This window comes from Rhizoctonia solani, chromosome 1, assembly GCF_016906535.1.
Source record: "Rhizoctonia solani chromosome 1, complete sequence".
Lineage (NCBI taxonomy): Eukaryota > Fungi > Basidiomycota > Agaricomycetes > Cantharellales > Ceratobasidiaceae > Rhizoctonia > Rhizoctonia solani.
Window position 1 is genome coordinate 665,552 of NC_057370.1, and position 20,243 is coordinate 685,794.

The following is a 20,243-nucleotide window of genomic DNA, read 5'->3' on the forward strand; positions in this document are numbered from 1 at the left end:
ATGCACTATTTTCATGAAGACTTGTGGATAAATGCATTTTACCAAAATAAGCACTGAGTACTTGTTATGTCATCCAATCACATGAGCTTCAGTCATGTGATCTTGTTTTATTGTTTAGATTCATGTAACCTTATCTTTATTTTGATGTTTGTAACTGTATATAGTATTCCCCACCTTGGTTGAATATATAAGGAGGGTTCTGAGAACCTTAAGTCTCAGAAATCAACCTCTTATCCCTCCAACACTACTGCCCTGTCCTGGATATGGTCACATGCCCAGTACAAGTGGTTGCATGCTGGCCCAAGCCCAAATCTGGGGGGTAGCAGGTGTAAGCATGGGTTGTCAGCAGAGAAGTAATAGGGCTCTATGGCTTAGTGGTCAAGCTGGTTCAATTCCAGCTAGTTCTACTTTCCTCTGTTTATGACATTCATGTTATTCAGAACATCTAATTATGTGCAAACAAAATAACAAAGTCATGTGATCTAAAGTCACCTAACTAAAATAAATAAGACACAGAATCATCTGACCTAAGGTCATGTGACCAGTCAAGATACAGTATAGGCACTGTGGCTACAGTAATTTAGTGCATATATCTGAATATACATCACTTAGAGAAATCACAGGAAAGAGTCCATAAATAAAATAGTGGAAAATCTGCATAAACTTGGGAAAGCATCATGGGTCATGAAAGGGAGTGGAAGTTGGGGTGGTAGTGACAGGGGAACAAGTGGTAGTAGATGGGACAGGTGGATTGGATAGGCAGGACAATTCAATATGATTCTCAATCTCCTCTGCCCTGTTGTGGATTTGTTGAGCTGTGGCATAACACCATTGGGACATGTTGTACGCCAACTGTAAGGTTGGGTACTTGCTAGTGGGAGGGTGCTTACAGCTGTACTACTACAGACAGTGCTTATCTAACTATCTATCTAGGCTATACTACTGTATCCTAAGCCACTTATGGCAACTACTATCTATCTACTGGTAATGCAAAGGGGCCAAAGGCCTGGAGGTGTGGTAGGTAAAGGTAAGGGGTGAGCATGGGAACTACTGGTGGCCAGCTACTTAGCTGGCTTCTGATAACCTGTCTTGTGTTTGTGAGACAAGGTAAAATTGACTTGGGGTCTCCAAGCAATTTTCCTGCTGTTTATATAACAAGGGAACTATCTACAGGGCAGTCTGTGCACATGAAAAAGAAGAATACATTTTGAAACAAGAAGCATGCTGTGGGCTGCACAGAAGTGTGAATTACTCCTAAGCGCCCTTGGCACAGCATCTTGGCATAATAAGCGCCAAGATCATGTGATCAAAAAACATAAGATATTGAGTTTGTAAAAAATAGTAAAAATATTAGAAAATTTGTCCAAAGCCAGTGGTATATGTTTGGAGGTTGTAACAGGACATGTGTCATGACCTTCATTGGCATGACATAATTTTCTACTATTTTCTAACTTTTTTCCAAGATACTTTCCTTTTTTGGTATATATTTGACTCATCAAGATCATGTGACATATTTGATATATGATGTGAAATTGTAAATGACTTGTTGCTTTGTTCTGTTGGTTTCAATGTGGCTTCTCTCATGTATTTAAACCAGGTCAAGTTGCCGCTAAACAGCAAGACTTGACCTCTTTGTCAATTCACCTAAGTTCTTACCTACCCATTGCCCTGCTCCCTTGTTGAGCCTAGTGCACTTTACTTAAACATCACTTACCAGGCCTTTGTTGCCCTCTACCCTAAATCATACCCCCTGGGCCTCTGTTGCCCCTTGTGTTCTCATAGTCCATTGGTGATAGGGCCACGGACTTTAAACCTACTTGTATCATAGGTCCGAGCTTAGTTGTGACACTAGGTCAAGTCTTTTTACACTTGTACTCTTGTCAACAAACAAGAACTGCGCTTAGATAAGCACCAAAGCCCAAAACAGTATCACATCATAGCCCCTGTGTCATAATCAAAGACAGGAATACGAGTACCAGTACAGTTGCAGGATAGCCCTTTGCCAGCAATTGTCCGCATACCAAGGTGTCCGCACCCTTAGCCATACGCTGTTAGTCAGCCAAACCACTGCTTACTAAAAACCTGATTGATAATCACGCTTGTACACAGCTGCTGATATCATTATAAGGATAGTTTAACGCTAGTGGGAACGCAAACAGTTAGTATTTTAGCGCTATAAATCCGTTTTTATCTATCTGATCAAGTACCAATTTATATCGGGAACGCACTTTAGTGTTCGATTTTCTAGATCTTATTCTTTTTGCCATCTTTTGGCCCTACTCCATTGTCACTTGATACCTCTACCTCGAAAAAACCCTTCTTGACGTCAATCACATCCTATCAGGGCAAATTGAGAACCTTGAAGAGCATATTGCCCAGATTGAAGAACCAGGCCTTGTCCAAAACATTGCAATTATAAAAAGCCATTGATCCTTTGCCAAACGCCTTAATACTATATACGAAACTGAGGCGCAAGAACATAGGAATCTGATTGCAAACCTTGAAGCCCATAATTGCGACCTTGCTCTAACCATTGAAGAGCAAGAAAGGCTTATTGAGGAAAAAGATAGACTATTAGTAGAAAAAGAAATCGAGCTTGACAATCTTCATACATCAATCCAAGACGCCACCCAAGATGGAAGGGGACGCATCCACTATTACTGGGATTACGAGTTTTTTGCAGTATTGCACAACAACGCCTGGTTTGGGCGCAATGGCAGGGACTAATCTAATCTCTCCCCAAATACAATCAGGGTGGTCTGCCCCATCTTCTCGAACCCACACTCCTGCTCCTGCAGCTGTGCTGCCTCATGTATATTCCCCAATGTCTTTTGATCACATGTCCAATTGTGAATTGTTGAATATGGTTGCCCAAAACATGATTATTTTAAAAAAAGAATTCTCTCAACTACAAGGATCCTATGACGCGCAACATGATCAAATTGCGTTGTTAAGGGCAGAATTAGAGGAACATTGGGAGCAATTGCGTAATCAACATATATTTTATTCCAACCAAATCCAAGGAGCGGCTGCTTCCATACAAGCTGTGCAAGACCAGCTTATTCATCTTTCCCCTTCTTGTTCCACAGCTCCTCCACCTCCACCTGCTGGCACTAGCACATCCACCTCCACCAATCCCCCACCTGCTCCTACATCTTCTAATTCAGATCTAAAGTTTGCCAAGCCCAACAAGTTTGGCGGTAAAAAAGAAGATGCCCTCAACTTTATTATTGCCTGTCAAGCGTATATAAGGGCAAAAGGAGCTAATAGATCCCACAAGGAGAAAATATTGTGGGTCACGTCTTATTTTGAAGGTGCAGCAGAAGATTGGGTACGCCCCTATAAGGAGAGGAAGGTGTTCAGAGGAGAAGCAGTTCCATTATTGGAAAACATTGACATATTCTGGGCCAAATTTACTAAACATTACGTGGACACAAATCGTGATGAGAAGTACCGCCAGAAATGGAACAACTTGCGGCAAAAGGCTTCAGTTCAAGAGTACACTCAAGAATTCCAACAATACTCAGTGTCCTTGGGCTACAGTGACAAAACCTTGCGTGACAAATATTACAATGGCCTTAAAAATGACATCAAGGACATCATGCTCTCCACCATGTTCCAATGGTGTTGCGCCACGGCTCAGCAAGTCTATGATAAGGCAGAGGAGATTGCAAATCATATTGAATCCACTTGCCTGTCTAATCTGTTGGTTTCCACTATTTGCGCCCCTGCCTCTGCTGTCCCCACTTCTGCTTCCAGTCCCACTCCCACTTGCACTTGTCTCAATGTGGGAGATAATGTGTACATGATTGATCCCACCACTTGTCGCGCCAAGAAAGGTGCTATCACTTCCATTGTTTGTACAACCTCCGGCAACATGCCAAATGTTAGGTGGAACAGAGAAACCAAGGACACTATGATTCCCTTCCCATCTCTAAAAAAGGATGAGCGCCCTGCTGCCGCTGCCCCAGTAAAACCTATTGTTGCCCCTGTCCCTGTTTTAGCTTCAAATTCTAAGGGCCCAGGCCCCATGGACCTTGATGGAAGGGGCTTCACAAATCTCACCTGTCATGTATGCGGCGGTAAAGGCCACTTTGCACGCAATTGTCCCTCAAAACCCATGTCTGGACATGTGGCTAACGTCAAATGGTCTTGGGAAAGGCCTAAAGAAGAAAATCGGATTGAAGTTGTCTCTGATGAGGAGGAGTTGGGAAAAGGAAAAGCCAAGGCCGACTAAGGAGTAAGGCACTTGGCTGTATGCTCGCGGATTTGCACCATGTAAACAACAATCTTGAAATATTCTCATTATGTAATTCCTCTCAAATATATGCATTGTTTACTGCAAATCCGTGTGAATCTCCTAAAACTCAAAAATCAAGCTTCTTGGCTAAACCTTTTCAGGGGAAAGCCATGATTGACTCAGGAGCAACTTCTTGCTTCATCCACCCTTGCTTAGTAGAAACATATCGACTTCCCGCTTATCAACATCAAATTCCAAAAAAACTATGTGTCATAGATGGCAGAGAAATTGACTCTGGCCAAATCACCCATTTTACGCGCTTCAAGTGTACCATTGGCAGTCATACGGAAGAATTAGAATGCCACATTTCAAACATTGGCAATCATCAACTAGTTCTAGGAATGTCATGGCTGAAAAAGCACAATCCCCAGATTTCATGGGAAAAGCACACTCTTGTTTTCAACTTGTTATACTGTTCCAATAATTGTTTATTGGTACCTACTGTCTTGGAACTTAAGGCAACAGAAGGAATCCCTATCCCCTATCAGGAATTTTCCAAGGTCTTTTCTGAGGAAGAATCATCCAAATTGCCACCCCATTGCCCTTATGATATTGCTATTGAGTTGCTTCCTGACGCAAAACCCCGGCATGGCCCCATATATAGTTTAGGCCCAAGGGAAGATGCAGAACTGAAGCAAACCATAGAAAAACAACTTAAGGCCGGTCTGATTTGTCCCTCCAAATCCCCTATGGCTTCTCCAATTCTATTTGTCAAAAAGAAGAATGGAAAACTACGCATGTGTGTGGACTATTGACGCCTGAACAGCATGACCAAAAAGAACGTATATCCCTTACCTTTGCCACAGAACCTTATTGAAAAGTTACAAGGCGCCAAGATCTTTAGTAAATTTGATCTCAAGGCAGGATATAATTTAGTCCGGATCAAAGAAGGCAACAAATGGAAAACAGCCTTCAAGACAAAATATGGACTATTCAAGTACTTGGTTATGCCCTTTGGGTTAACAAATGCGCCGGCGGCTTTTCAAGATATGATGAACAAGATATTCAGGGATCTTCTGGATGTTTATGTCATTATATACCTGGATGATATCCTAGTCTTCTCCCTGAATGAAAGAGATCATGAAAACCATGTTTGGGAAGTATTAAAAAGGCTACAAGACAACAATCTCTTCTGCAATATTGAAAAATGTCACTTCCATGTCAAAAAAATTGATTACCTGGGATTTATCATATCAGAATTTGGCATAGAGGTGGATCAATCCAAAGTCACGGATGCAATGAACTGGTCAACGCCTAAGAATGTCAAAAACATTCAAGAATTCTTAGGATTTGTAAATTTTTATAGACAATTTATCCCCAATTTTGGTAACATGGCACAACCCCTATACAATTTGCTCAAAAAAGACAGCCTATGGGAATGGGAATCAGCGGAACAACAATCCTTTGACGGTCTAAAGAAATGCCTTACTTCAGCGCCATTGCTCTTACAGCCGGACACAACAAAACAGTTTTACATAGAATGCAACGCATTGGACTATGCCACTGGAGCTATACTATCCCAACGTAACCCTGAAGGGAAACTGGCTCCAGTAGCCTATCTATCCAAGTCACTATCTCCAGCCAAGAAAAATTATGACATATTTGACAAGGAATTATTGGTGGTCATTAGGGCATTTAAAGAATGGCGCCATTTACTGGAAGGATCAGAATTACCAATCCAAGTTCTAACAGATCATAAGAATTTGGAGTATTTTTCTATGTCACAATCCCTGAACAAGTGTCAGATCCAATGGGCAAATTTCCTAGTAGATTACAACTTCCAAATTATCTACAGGCCAGGAGCACAAAACAAGAAGGCGGATATCCTTTCAAGACATTACAATTTGGTACCCCTTGAAGGGGGGGTAGAGAACCAAGTTCTCCTGAAACCGGAACTTTTTATTTCATCAATCACACCAGACCAAGAAATTAATGATTTGATTGGCAAAGCAATCTATGAGGACAACCGTCTTAAAGAGATCTTGTACAAACTCCAGAACAAGGAAAAGGTCACAGATTGGGAATTAAAAGAAGGATTACTATGGCATCAAGGGAAAATCTTTGTACCTAAGGACAACACCATCAGGAACCTCATCTTGGAATCTAGACATGACGCGTTAGCTGCAGGACACCCAGGACAAGCTAGAACATTAGAGCTTGTCTCCAGGAATTACTACTGGCCATCTCTAAAAAAGTTTGTCAACTCATATGTCAGTCACTGCAAAACCTGCATTAGGTCCAAACCAACAAACCAAGCACCTATAGGCCTGTTGAAACCACTGCAAATTCCAGAAAGACCTTGGGAAGACATTGCCTACAACATGATTGTAGGACTACCTATTTCAGAAGGCTTTGACGCAATCCTCACTGTCATTGACCGATTCTCAAAAATGGTTCATTTCATTCCCACCCAATCCACGGCGTCTGCTATTGACATTGCCAACTTGTTCATCACGTATGTTTGGAAGTTACACGGATTACCCAAAAGTACAGTCTCAGACAGAGGGCCTACATTCAACGCCAAGTTCATTTGCCATCTTTATAAGAGACTAGATATCAAGCCAACATATTCTACGGCATATCACCCTCAAACAGATGGCCAGACCAAACGCATACAGAGAGAAGCCAAGATCTTTATACGCATGTTTGGAAATCATTGCCAATCAGATTGGGTATCATTACTACCCTTGGCCAAATTTGCTTTGAACAACTTAAAGCAAACTTCCACTGGCAAATCCCCATTCCAAATATGTTACGGCTATAATCCAAGATTCTCAGTAGGCCAGAAATCAGATGAAGTAGTACCCAATGCAGACGAGCACGCAGTATTCCTGGAGAAAGGCTACAATGAAGTCAAAGCAGCACTCTCCTTGTCACAGGAAAGGATGAAGCACTTCTATGATCAATGCCATAGGAAAGAAGAAGAAATCCAAGTAGGGGATAAAGCCTGGTTGAGTCATCAGAATATATCCACCAACAGACCATCCATGAAGCTTAGCCACAAAAACTAGGCCCTTACCTGGTGATTGAGAAAATTGGGTTGCATGCCTATAAATTGCAACTACCTCATACAATGCGCATACACCCAGTTTTCCACATCAATCTTCTGACAAAATTCCATCCTGATCCTCATGGGCGCAACCCTCCTCAACCTGCACCAGTTATCACAGAAGAAGGTGAAGAGGAATATGAAGTAGAAAGAATTCTGGACAGTAAATGGAAAGGATGCGGTAAAGCAGGAAAATTGTGGTACTTGATCAAATGGAAGGGATATGATGAAGGGAGTAATTCATGGGAACCAGTGGATAATGTGGATAATGCTCAAGAAGTAATAGAGGAGTTTCACAAGGAAAACCCTGATGCAGTTGGAGCTTGAAGAGGGGGTAATGTCATGACCTTCATTGGCATGACATAATTTTCTACTATTTTCTAACTTTTTTCCAAGATACTTTCCTTTTTTGGTATATATTTATGACTCATCAAGATCACGTGACATATTTGATATATGATGTGAAATTGTAAATGACTTGTTGTTTTGTTCTGTTGGTTTCAATGTGGCTTCTCTCATGTATTTAAACCAGGTCAAGTTGCCGCTAAACAGCAAGACTTGACCTCTTTGTCAATTCACCTAAGTTCTTACCTACCCATTGCCCTGCTCCCTTGTTGAGCCTAGTGCACTTTACTTAAACATCACTTACCAGGCCTTTGTTGCCCTCTACCCTAAATCATACCCCCTGGGCCTCTGTTGCCCCTTGTGTTCTCATAGTCCATTGGTGATAGGGCCACGGACTTTAAACCTACTTGTATCATAGGTCCAAGCTTAGTTGTGACAACATGGCAGACAGCATATTATCCTTGATCTCTTTGTTGAGACTGTTGTAGCATTTGTCACAAAGAGTCTCATTGCTGTAACCAAGGGAAACAGAATATTATTGAAATATGCAAGTATACTCCTGCACAGAATATTTTTGTTGCAGGTTATTCCATTTTTGTCAATATTTCTCATTGCAATTTGTGTCTGTATAATGCTTAGTAAACTGAGCCCAAGGATTGTCAATATCATCCAACAATGGTACTGCTTCTCCTCTAAAGATTTTCCTCTCCTTATATGGCCTAATTCATTCAGCTGCTGCTCCTTCCAAGTAAGATGTAATCCACAAGATTGTTTCTTCTGTAGATTGATTAGCCCCATTTGTACTCAGATAAGCCTGACACATGATGAGAAAATTAAGCACATCCTCCTCCTTGCCACTAACCATATCAGGTTTAGTAAATTTTAATTCTGATGCACCAGAAGGTATGGATGCAGCATTGGAGGTGGAGGTGGTACAAGACATTGGAGAGCAGCACTTGATAACTGGGTTTGGACTCCTTGAATTGAATTGACTGCCCCTTGGAGTTGATCTGCATAATGATTATTCCATTGGGTTGACTGGTTGCAATGTGTCATAAACAGAGGAAAATAGAACTAGCCAGAATCAAACCAGCTTGACCACTAAGCCATAGAGCCCTATTATTCCCTTGCTGACAACCCATGATTACACCTGCTACCCCCAAAGTTTGGGCTTGGGCCAGCATGCAACCACTTGTACTGGTCATGTGACCATGTCCAGGACACAGTGCTCTTGCAACTTCACCCTCATCAGCACAATTTAATCATGCTGCACTTGATAAGCCCCTTTTAATTGAGAAGACTCTTTTTTTTAGTACAATCATATTGTGGGCTATCATTTCAACCAGGTTGCAATTGATAATATTATCATACATGACAGGGGAAGGTACATAAGAGGGGTCAGCCTCAGGAGCAGGAGTGGGGGTACAAGAGGAAGTGGGAGTCCAGGCAATAGGAGTAGTTGCTCCTGGTACTGGGCAGCTAGGCATGTCTGTCATGCCCAAACCAGGTTCTATCATGGGCAATTGCCCAATACTCTCAGTCCCAGTAGTACTGAATGCACCCCTTTCCATCTTGAGTGATGTCTTGGATAGAGGTGTGGATGTTGTCTAACTCAATTCCTTTTTTGACTAAAGCCCTATCTTTTTCCTCAATGCAGTGTTCTTGCTCTTTGATAGTAAGAGCTAAATTTTTGTTGTTTGACTTGAGGTTTGCAATAAGGTTTTTTGTTCTTGAATGTCAGCCTTTTATATGTTACACTGAGCAGCAAAAGTATTGCAGGTCAGGAGAGGTCAAAAGTTTATCTCCATTGCTGAGCATCCAATTAGTGAATCCCATCCAAATTTTACTGACAGATGTAGCCATTGTAACACTATGCTGTAGCACAAAATCTTACAAATCCATCATGAACTAAGCTCACAACCCCACTTTTGCTATAATGCAACCTGCAAAACTTTTGCTGATTGTGTTGAGCATCTTCAAAATCTGCACATAACTGATTATGCAGTTCAGTATAAGTTCTGGTTTTTTTCACACACATTCTGAGTTATATGGCCTATTGCTGGACAGAGTATTGGCTTGTTTCACTCATTAGGGACTGTGTAACAGAACTGTCTTCTTAGGGCCAGTAAAAGAGACTCAAAATTGCAGTTACATTGAACTCAAGGCACTGTGTGGGCTGGAATTGCTATGGGGTATCTCAGGTGACTGCTGGTACCTAGTGAGGCTGTCTCCAAGACCATCCCATACCTGGGACTGGCAATATGAGGGATTGCAGTGGGTTAGGCTGTATGAGCTGAAAATGGAAATGCCACTCATAAGCTGGAATCCAAGCCAAATGACATAGAACTTCCAGCAGTAGTAGACACAGGTCAAGGGTATGCTGAGATCAATTATCTATGGCAGCAGTGATGTGTACACAAAGATAGCATGCAGTATACACAGAGATTGCAGCCAATGGGTGGGGTCTCAAATTGAACATGTTCTAACTCTGTGATTGTCAATTGGAAGAGGTTGAAACTCATACAGTAGAAGGTGTCTCTAAGACAGACCTTATGATGGAAAATTGGTTGTTTCCTGATTGACAATCACAGAGTTAGAACGTGTTCAATTTGAGACCCAACCCATTGGCTGCAATCTCTGTGTATACTGCATGCTATCTTTGTGAACACATCATTGCTGCCCTGGATCATTCATCTCAGCATACCCTTGACTTGTGTCTACTACTGCTAGAAGTTCTGTGTCATTTGGCTTGGATTCCAGCTTATGAGTGGCATTTCCATTTTCAGCTCATACAGCCTAACCCACTGCAATCCCTCATATTGCCAGTCCCAGGTATGGGATGGTCTTGGAGACAGCCTCACTAGGTACCAGCAGTCACCTGAGATACCCCATAGCAATTCCAACCCACACAGTGCCTTGAGCTCAATGTAACTGCAATTTTGAGTCTCTTTTACTCACCCTGAGAAGACAGTTCTGTTACATAGTCCCTAATGGGTGAAACAAGCCAATACTCTGTCCAGCAGTGGCCCATATGACTGAGGATGTGTGTGCAAAAAACCAGAACTTGTACTGAACTGCATAATCAGTTATGTGCAGATTTTGAAGATGCTCAACACAATCAGCAAAAGTTTTGCAGGTTGCATTATAGCAAAAGTGGGGTTGTGAGCTTAGTTCATGATGGATTTGTAAGATTTTGTGCTAAAGCATAGTGTTACAATGGCCACATGTGTCAGTAAAATCTGGATGGGATACAATGATTAGAAGCTCAGCAATGGAGATAAACTTTTGACCTCTCCTGACCTGCAATACCTTTGCTGCTCAGTGTAGTATTAAGAACCAGAATATATGCACCAAATATATGCACAATATAGGTTAGGTTTATCAGGAATAAACAACTCCTAACAAATAGTCTAGCAACTATGAAGTGCAGGTGGTTGGTTATGTATAGTACCTTAGACTAATGTTACTTAAGCCTAAGTGACTAAGGGTATGTATACTTAAGGTCTCTGGGATAGTACCTTAGGTAAGAGGGTTACCTGACTAATGTACAGGATTTATAGGATTTGACTAATAAGTATAGGACTTATAGATGGTTAAGTAAGACTCAAGACTTATGGGGTTTACCTAAAATATATCTAGGATTTAAGAGATATTGTAGATAAAGCTATCTACAATATGGGGGGTATGGTGGATTGAAACACTATCACTCAATCACAACAATCCTTACAGCATTGTTGCACTATACTCAATGTTGATCTCAACAACTGTGACAGTCAAGGGGCACAGGGTTGCAGTAAGTACACTAATAGGCTGCCCTGTGTCTGTTGGGAGTGGCCTATGGTCTTAGTGCACCAAATAACCTCCTATGCTATTTACAGTGAGTCAATCACTAGAATAAATGCACAGATAAGCTGTTAAAGGCTTGTTTGTATATGTCAATATATAAGAGTAAAAGTAGGATGCATTAGAAGTGTCTTCACAGGATCCTTTTATACCCTGAGAAGGCGCACAAACAAGTACATACATGATTGATACCAAGAGGGGGTACAGGGGTACATGTGGCAACTGAAACACTTGATGGAGCCAATACTTTGGTACATAGTAAACAAATAACAGATCCTAATATTTGCCCCAAGGCAGTATTTACCTGTGTGGGTCCTTGGATGTCCCAAGGATAAGTGTTTCATCCTTGGAGTAAACAGTCCCAAATGTATGATACTGCTGCATTGGGTACTTACAGTAAATGGGGCATAACTCTGCCAAATGTTGTCCGTTTTGGGAGTTTGAACCAGCGTTCTGGAGCGCACAAACAGGCGCACCTAAGCGCAAGCGGTTTGGCAGTGTGAAACGCCCAGGTGATGAAGAAAAGGCGCATTTAGTGCATCAGCACTTAAGCGCTGATTAAGTGCCAGAGCACTTGCCTATGCAACAGGGGGGACCCTGAATATTTCTGTGTGTAGCCACAAGATAGAATCTTGAATGATAAATACTACAAACAGGAGAAATATTACTTTTTACTGTTTATCTACTCTGCTGAATTTATATGTATTTAAATGAGCAAGAAAACAGCATATATGCAAAAGATATTGCATATTGAGGGTATTACTGAGGCTTAGAGGTTTTGCAAAGGTTGCAACTGGATAGAGGGATCTTGAAAACCCTAGTTTGCATCTTTATCTCATTTTCTTTACTGGAGTATTTTTTGTGTAACTAATAAAATAAGTACAGATTATAGAAGAAATGTCATATCCATAACAATAGCAGCCTTGATTGCATCAAATGCAGCCTTCTGTTCTTCTAGCCAGATCCATGATTGCTCCTTTTGACTAAGGTTGTTCAGGGGGTGTGCTAAGCAAGAAATGTTGGTGACAAAGCAAAATGTCATATGCCACTGTAAGGTGGGTACACACTAATGAATGGGCACTTAAGGCTGTACTAAACACTGCAATCTTCTATACTAAGGCTATGCTACTATGACGCTTAGGGCGTCCTACAGCTAACTACTGAGGACAAGGGGGCCTTAGGCCTGGGAGGTGCGATGAGTAAGTAAGTGGGGATGGTGTTACTACTGATACTCCAGCCAGCTACTTAGCTGGACTTCTGGGAACCTATCTAAGATGAGAAACAAGGTAAAATTGACTTGGAGTCTCCAAGCAATTTCCCTCCTGTATATATAAACAAAGAGCTATCTACAAAGTGGTCTGTGCATGTGGGAAAAAAGAAGTGCATGTGGGAAAAGAAGCGTGCTGCAGACTGCGCAGAAGCGTGGATTTCTCCTAAGCGCCCTTGGCACGGCATCTTGGCGCGGCATTTTCGTATAATAAGCGCCGAGATCACGTGACTGAATAACAGAAGATATAAGGTTTGTAAAAAATAGTAAAAATAAGAGAAGATTTGTCCAAATTCAATGGTATTGTTCATCAGGGTGTAACACAACAGTAAAAGTTTGCAAAGCCCAGGAAGGATTGCACCTGTTTCATATTTTGGGGTTTGGGCCAGTCCATGATTGCTTGCACCTTGTCTTTCTCCATGGAGATGCCATCACAAGTAACCACAAGACCAATGTAGGTGACTTTTGTGACAAAGAAGTAGCATTAGGCAGGGTTGCAGAAAAGATTGTGCTTCAGCAAGCAAAATAAGACCTCCTTGACATGTGCCACATGCTTTTCTGTTGAATTTGAGAAGATCAGGATGTCATCCAAGTACACAACCATAGAGATATCAAGCAAATCACAGAATATGTTGTTCATGAAGCGCATAAACACAGCTGGGGCATTGCTAAGGCCAAATTGCATGACTGTGGGAGCAAAATGACCAAGGGCAGTGCAAAATGCGGCCTTCCATTCATCTCCTTCCTTGATTCTGATGTTATGATATCCGTTCCTTAAATCCAGCTTTGTGAAGATCTTAGCATGGTGCAGCTTCTCAATTTTGTCCTGTCTTGGCAGTGCATATCTGTCCTTGATTGTGATGGCATTTAGCCAGCAATAATCCAACACTAAGCAAAGCCTGCCATCAGCTCTTTTCACAAACATCACTGGAGCTCCTGCCAGTGAGGTGGTTGGCACAATCTTTCCAGCTGAAAGTTCTGGGTCAGTATGTTCCTTGAGTGCTTCTCTTTGTACAGGGGTCATAGAATAGATAGGGCCATAGGGAGGCTGTTTATCCTCTTCCAGGTCAATAGCAATGTCATATGGGCAATGTTCAGGTAGTGTGGTAAAGAACTCTTCACTGAACACTTTCTGGAACTCCTGGAATTCAACAGGGAGATTCTGAGGCTCAGGGTTGATGCTGCCACTTTGTGCTTCTGTAGTTAGGCAAAGTGAAACTTTCATGTTAGTCCAATTGATGTCAGGGTTGGCCAATTTGAGCCATGGGGCTCCAAGGATAAGGTTTCTGTTTCCAAAGGGAAGAGCATAGAAGATGGCAGAAAATTGCCTCTTTTAAGAGCCAAAGAGTAACCAGGCCTTGAAGCAGATATGGTTGCAGACTTGTTTGCCATTAATGCCAATGACAGAGCATGAGGAGTCCAATTCAATAGGTGGGATGTTGTGAGAACAGGCAAATTGGGGATCAATGAAGTTAGCAGAAGAACCAGAATCAATTAGGGCTGTCTGAGCATCTGTGATTCCCTCTATATCTATAGTGAGTAGTGGTGATTTATTGGCTTGCAGGGCTGCACAAAACAAGGGTTCTATAGACATTTGGGGATATTCAGGAAGCCTGGATACAGGGCAAGACTTCCTCAGACTTTTCCTGCTGGGGGAAGCAATTCTAGCTCTTCTACTTCTGCAGCCTTTCCTGATCCCAAGCTTAGAGCATTCTGTTGTTTTTAGGTGCCATGCATTCTTGCAGTCCTCCCATTTGTGAGACTTCTCTCCACACTTGGAGCATTCTCTGGCATTTCTCCTTGCTTCCTGAACCTTCTTGGAGGCAAAATTGCTTGAGTGCCCTTGAGCAGGGCATTGTGGTGAGCTGCTGCTGCTGTTGCTGTCTTTTCTCAGCTCCTTGCGTGCCTCAAACAGCATGTCATCAATCAAGCAGTTGGGATAAATTTGTCCAATGCAGTGATGTTCTTGTGCAGGGTGTACTCAATCAGCTTGCTTCTGACTTCTGTCTTAAGCCCTTGGCAGAAGGAGGCAATTAGGGCAGGGTCTGACCATTCTATTTTGCTTACTATGATTCTGAACTCTGAGGCATAGTCACTGGCTGATTTCACTTGCTTGAGCTTGTGCACATGTTGTTCTGCAATTTGTGCAGCTGCTGGATCATTCCAGTTGCATAAGAATGCTGCTTCAAATGTGTCCCAGTATCCCAGGGTTGGCTCATCATCTCCATTTAGCAGCTTCTCTAGGTAGATTTGACCCCACTTCTTGGGTTGTCCATCCTTTAGGTTCATGAGGACAAAGTAGATGCAACTGCAATCAGAAGAGAAGAAGGGAGCATTGCTGAGGAAGTAGGTTTTGCAATCCAGGAGATTTGGCTGCAGGGCCCTTCTTGCCATCATACCTCTCAGGAGCAGGGATCTTTGATTTCACTTGGGCTGGGCCAGGAGTTTGGGATAGTCCCCTGAAGGTGCTCTGAAGTGGGACAGATAAGGCTCTGCCCATGATGGTTGCAATGTTGTGCAATATTCTTGCCTCCTTTTCTTCATTTGTTTCTCCTGGTTGAGCTGATAGATATCCTTTGCTTAGGGGGTTGCTTATTGCTGCTTGAGATGTACTTGAGGGATCTACAGATGTTGGTCTGATGAATGGCTGCTCTGGGTTGGTGCCAAGGTATTCCTGGGTGTGTGGGATTGCCCATGAGGTGTTTGGGACCATTCTAGGTGGTACTGGTGACTCCAATTTAATCCTTTGTTTCCGTGGAGCGCTGGGGGCTGAGATCTGCTGCTGGCATTGTTGCCTATATGATATCTGTGCAGGTGATTGAGTTTTATAGCATCTTCTTGCTGCCAGAGCATTTCTGGGCGGAGTTTGACCCTTGTGCAACTTGTAGGTGCGTCAGAAGGTCTTTCTAGTGTGGCTGGAGTGATAAGAGGGGATGCCTGCCTTGATGCAAGTGAGGCCATTGACAATTTGCGTGATCTGGCGTCTGCCATAGCGTCTGATGCGAACTACACGCAATCTGAGGGGTGTGTTGAAGTAAAAGAGTTCAGGTCTTTCTGAATTAATGTGAGGGTAGCCTAGTTGGCGGTGTGCAATAATCCAGTGCGCTCTGTAGCAAGGGAAAAGCGAATTATAAGAAGTTAAAGTGGGAATGAGGACCTGAGTGATGTCCAGGTTGATAGATTGGCTACAGCCAGGAAAGAACAATTCAAAATGTCCCAACCAAGAGTGAAATGATTGCTGTGAGATGATGAAACAATTCACACAGATAAGAAAGTGGGAAATTGACAAGGTGAATTGTTCATGGGGTTTCCATGCCGATTCACAGTCTTCTTTTACAACAAGAGTAGAAAGGCTATAAGTACATGAGAAGACACAGCATCCAGGCCGCACAGCTGACAAGCAAGATAGAGCATATGGCTCAGAAGCTATGCACAGTCCGGGCTGGTGCGCAACAAGATAAGCAGGATAAAAGCACTTAGAACAGAGTAAGTCTACACTAAGTGCAACAAGGGAGCAGAGAAATGGGAAGAACATAAACAAGGAAGACAGGAAACATACAAACAGATGAGATAGATACACAGAGGGTGTATAAGAGTTCCCTAGACACATGCACTGAGGGGAAGAAGGAAGCAACAGGCAATACATAGCCATGTCAGGAGGTGAGGCTCATGACAGACAGGGAAAACAAAGAGTGAAGCTAGAGTTACCAGAACCTCCAAGAGCAATCACATGAAAGCACTGGAGAATCACATACACTCTAGAGCACCTCAGCAATGGCCCAGAACAACAAGTTGCATTAACTACACCTATGGGAAAATGTCCAAGCACGCCAGTGCAGCAACCATTCACCTGAATGAGTGCTTGGTTCTTTCACAACCAGGAGGGTAGATAAGGCAAAGGAGACTTGGACAATGCACAACCTTGCTGTCATCATGGGCAGAGCCTTATATGTCCAACTGCGGAACACCTTAAGGAGTCAGTCCCTGATTCCTGGACCCAATCAAGCAAAATCCAAGATCCCTGCTCCTGAGAAGAGTGGTGGCAAAAGGGCCCCAATGCTACATCCTGGATTGCAAAACATACCTCCTCAACAATGCTTCTTCCTTCACTTCAGATCACAGTTGCATCACTGTTGTTCTCATGCAACCAAAAAAAAAGACAGCCTTAGAAATTGGGTTGTATCTACCTAAAGAGGCTTCTGAATGGGAAGCCTGAGCTAATTCTAAACTCCTAGAACTCATTTAAAGCTCCATTCCTTTGCAATTGGAGAAACACTGCTGCACAAATTGCAGAACAATGCCTGTGCAAGCGCAAGCAATCTAGGTCTGCAAGCAACTATGGAATGAACTTTAGAATTATTGCTAGCAAACTGTTATAACCAAGACTAAACAACTACAATAAGACAGTGAGACAATTTGCACAGATGGAGAAGTAGGAAATTGACAAGGTGAATTATAATTGGGGTTTCCAAGCCACTTCACAGTCTCCTTCTATAACAAAATGTAAGAGGGCGTAGAAACATAGATGGGAGCGGCATCTAGGCCATACAACTAAGAGGGAAGATGGAGCACATGTCTAAGAGGCTTGACAAAGTGACACTGGTCGGTGCACAGCAAGATAAGCAAGATAGAAGCACTTAGAAGGGACTAAGTCCGGACTAATTGCAAGAAAGTGGAAGAGAAGAAGGGAGATCACAAATGTCACAACCAAGAGTAAAATGACTGCTGTGAGATATTGAGATGATTCACACAGATGAGAGAGTGGGAAATCAACAAGGTGAATTGTTCTTGGGGTTTCCAAGGCAATTCACAGTCTTCTTTTATAACAAAAAGTGAAAGGGGGTAAATACAAGGGAAGGGACGGTGTCCGGGCCGCACAACTTGGAAGCAAGATGGAGCATATGGCTCAGAAGCTCTACACATTGAACCGGGCCGGTGCGCAGCGAGATGAGCAAGATAGAAGCACTTAGAGCGGAATAAGTCCGGACTAAGTGCAAGAAGGGAACAAGGAAGAGGGAAGAACATAAACATGGAAGAAAGGAACTATGCAAACAGATGAGATGGATACAGATGAGTCCCCCAGACAAATACACTGGGGGAGGGAGGAGGTGACAGGCAGCACATAATCATGTCAGGAGGTGAGGCTCATGACAACAAACCAAGAAGAAAAGAAGCATACAAACAGATGAGGTGGATAAAGATTGGATGTACATGAACTTCCACAGATACATACACTAGGAGGCAACAGGGAGCAACAGAGAGTACACAGACATGTCAGGAGGTGAGACTTAAGACACAAACTAGGATAGTCAGATGGCGTGCCTGTCTTTGCTTTCTGCCAAGAGTTAGAAACAGTCAGAAGTAATCTAATTGAGTTCACTCTGCACAAAAACAACAGTTCATTAGATAAACTCATCTCAATTGCTTGTCTAATTGATGATACTCCATTGGAAACACACAAGGAGTGCAAGAATAGTAACAACAACCCCATGTCATGAACCTTACCTTTTGACATGTTTGTATGCTCATTGTCACTCTCTCCTTCCCTCTAGTGCATGTATTTGTAGAAGGTCATGTGCATCCCATCGCTATCCATTTCATCTGTTTATATATTTCCTTTCTTCTTTGTTCGTCATCTTCCTACTTCTCTTCCCCTTCCTTGCACTTAGTCCGTTCTTAGTCCGTTCTAAGTGTTTCTATCTTGCTTATCTTGCTGCGCACCGGCCTGTGTCATTGTGTAGAGCTTCTTGAACATGTGCTCCATCTTCCCTCACAGCTGTACGGCCTGGATGCCCCTCCCTTCTATGTTTTTACGCCTTTGAACTTTGTTATAAAAGAAGACTGTAAATTGCCTTGGAAACCCCAAGAATAATTCAACTTGATTTATCACCCTCATATTGGTGAGTTATCTTATTGTTTCACAACGGCCTTTGATTCTTGGTTGTGACACCCCAGCAACTTGGCACCCAAAAGAACTCAATATTTAAGCAGAAATGCTAGGGAATGCTCCAAATGTGAAGAGAAGTCTCACAAACGGGAGGACTGGTATAGATGGTGTTTGAAGACATCAGAGAGCCCCAAGCAAGAATCAGGGAAGAATGCTGGAATGAAAGGGACTTAGAGCCACTTCCACAGCAGCAAAAGCCTGAGGAAGCTCTGCCTAGTCTAGGCTTCCTGAATCTTGCCCAAGGTGTGCAGATCTGTTATCCTATGCAGCTTTTCAAACCAATAAAGTAGCAGTACTCACTATAGAAATAAGGAGAATCACAGATATCTGGATAGCTTTGATTGACTCTGGCTCTTCTGCCAATTTGATTAATACTGAACTTGCTTGCTCCCACAACATTCAACTCATTGAACTGGACTCCACACGCTCTGTCATTGGTATGACTGGCAGAAAAGTCCATGGCTGCATTCGCTCCAATTATGGCTTAGTCTTCAGTCTTAACAGGCCATTTTCTGCCATCTTCTATGCTCTTCCCTTGGGAAACAGGAATCTTATCCTTGGAACTCCCTGGCTTAAATTGGCTATCCCTGACATTGATTGGAATACCATGAAATTCTCACTCTGCCTGGCAACAGAAGCACAAGTTGGCAACGTCGATCCTGAGCCTCAGAACTTCTCTGCTGAGTTTCAGGAATCCCAGAAGGTCTTTAACAAAGTGTTTTTCACCCTGACAGAACATTGCCTGTATGACATTCCTATTGGTCTGGAAGATGAGTAGCCTCCCTATGGCCCCATCAATTTTATGATTCCTGTAGAAAGGTAAAAACTCTGGGAGCGCATTGACTCAGAACTTGCAGCTGGAAAGATTGTGCCAACCATATCGCCAGCAAGAGCGCCAGTTATCTTTATAGAAAGGGTTGATGGCAGACTTTGATCAGTTGTGGGCAATTGCTGTTAAATGCCATCACCATCAAGGATAGATACGCACTCAGATACACTGTATGGTAAGCAAGTATACTGCTGGTGGCACTTCATTGCATCCCATCCAGGGGCTTTCTGGGACCTCCTGAGTGGCATTGCCATGGATTTACTACTTTGCCTGCCGCGGTCTCCACACTTCCATCTGCAAGAGAGCTGGATTAGGCAATGCAAATCCTTATCTTGCTTTACCTAGCTAACAAACAACTTACACAAGCAGGCTAGCAATGCTACTGACTCCACTAGGCCCAGACACTCCCAGACAAACAGAGGCGCATGTGCCAACCCTCTTGCCACTCCCATTGTTCTCCAGCACCCCAGACACTTGCTGAACCCCAGAATACTTGTCTCTAGTAAGGGGGATATAATGGGAGCCTCAGAGCTACCTAGGATGGAATAATCAGAAGATCAGAAGGAATGTTGAAACATTTGAAAGTAGTGGGAATGAGGAGCTGTTTAGTTTGGAGAGTTACTTGTTGATTGTTCTGAATGGATGTAGGCAGCCCTTTGTTGC

At 42.8% G+C, this 20,243-nt stretch overlaps 7 protein-coding genes across 7 annotated transcripts; 4 read left to right on the forward strand and 3 right to left on the reverse strand.

Moving 5' to 3' along the window:
• Positions 1-2,635: 2,635 nt before the first annotated feature.
• On the forward strand, positions 2,636-4,237 carry RhiXN_03700 (Retrotransposon gag protein; the record flags this gene model as incomplete). The annotated part of the gene is made up of 1 exon (XM_043323517.1): positions 2,636-4,237. One exon carries the CDS (start codon positions 2,636-2,638, stop codon positions 4,235-4,237), a length of 1,602 nt encoding a protein of 533 aa, XP_043175936.1.
• A 404-nt stretch (positions 4,238-4,641) lies between these two features.
• On the forward strand, positions 4,642-7,311 carry RhiXN_03701 (Retrotransposable element Tf2 protein; the record flags this gene model as incomplete). The annotated part of the gene is made up of 2 exons (XM_043323518.1): positions 4,642-5,039; positions 5,067-7,311. 2 exons carry the CDS (start codon positions 4,642-4,644, stop codon positions 7,309-7,311), a joined length of 2,643 nt encoding a protein of 880 aa, XP_043175937.1.
• A 62-nt stretch (positions 7,312-7,373) lies between these two features.
• Positions 7,374-7,676, forward strand: RhiXN_03702 (Retrotransposable element Tf2 protein; the record flags this gene model as incomplete). Its single annotated transcript, XM_043323519.1, has 1 exon — positions 7,374-7,676. One exon carries the CDS (start codon positions 7,374-7,376, stop codon positions 7,674-7,676), a length of 303 nt encoding a protein of 100 aa, XP_043175938.1.
• A 5,612-nt stretch (positions 7,677-13,288) lies between these two features.
• On the reverse strand, positions 13,289-14,398 carry RhiXN_03703 (Retrotransposable element Tf2 protein; the record flags this gene model as incomplete). Its single annotated transcript, XM_043323520.1, has 2 exons — positions 13,289-14,134; positions 14,186-14,398. The coding sequence occupies 2 exons, from the start codon at positions 14,396-14,398 to the stop codon at positions 13,289-13,291; spliced, it is 1,059 nt and encodes a 352-aa protein (XP_043175939.1).
• A 332-nt stretch (positions 14,399-14,730) lies between these two features.
• Positions 14,731-15,093, reverse strand: RhiXN_03704 (Retrotransposon-derived protein PEG10; the record flags this gene model as incomplete). The annotated part of the gene is made up of 1 exon (XM_043323521.1): positions 14,731-15,093. One exon carries the CDS (start codon positions 15,091-15,093, stop codon positions 14,731-14,733), a length of 363 nt encoding a protein of 120 aa, XP_043175940.1.
• A 25-nt stretch (positions 15,094-15,118) lies between these two features.
• On the reverse strand, positions 15,119-15,517 carry RhiXN_03705 (Retrotransposon-derived protein PEG10; the record flags this gene model as incomplete). Its single annotated transcript, XM_043323522.1, has 1 exon — positions 15,119-15,517. The coding sequence occupies one exon, from the start codon at positions 15,515-15,517 to the stop codon at positions 15,119-15,121; it is 399 nt and encodes a 132-aa protein (XP_043175941.1).
• A 3,338-nt stretch (positions 15,518-18,855) lies between these two features.
• RhiXN_03706 (Retrotransposable element Tf2 protein) lies at positions 18,856-19,529 on the forward strand (the record flags this gene model as incomplete). The annotated part of the gene is made up of 2 exons (XM_043323523.1): positions 18,856-18,994; positions 19,045-19,529. The coding sequence occupies 2 exons, from the start codon at positions 18,856-18,858 to the stop codon at positions 19,527-19,529; spliced, it is 624 nt and encodes a 207-aa protein (XP_043175942.1).
• Positions 19,530-20,243: the final 714 nt, after the last annotated feature.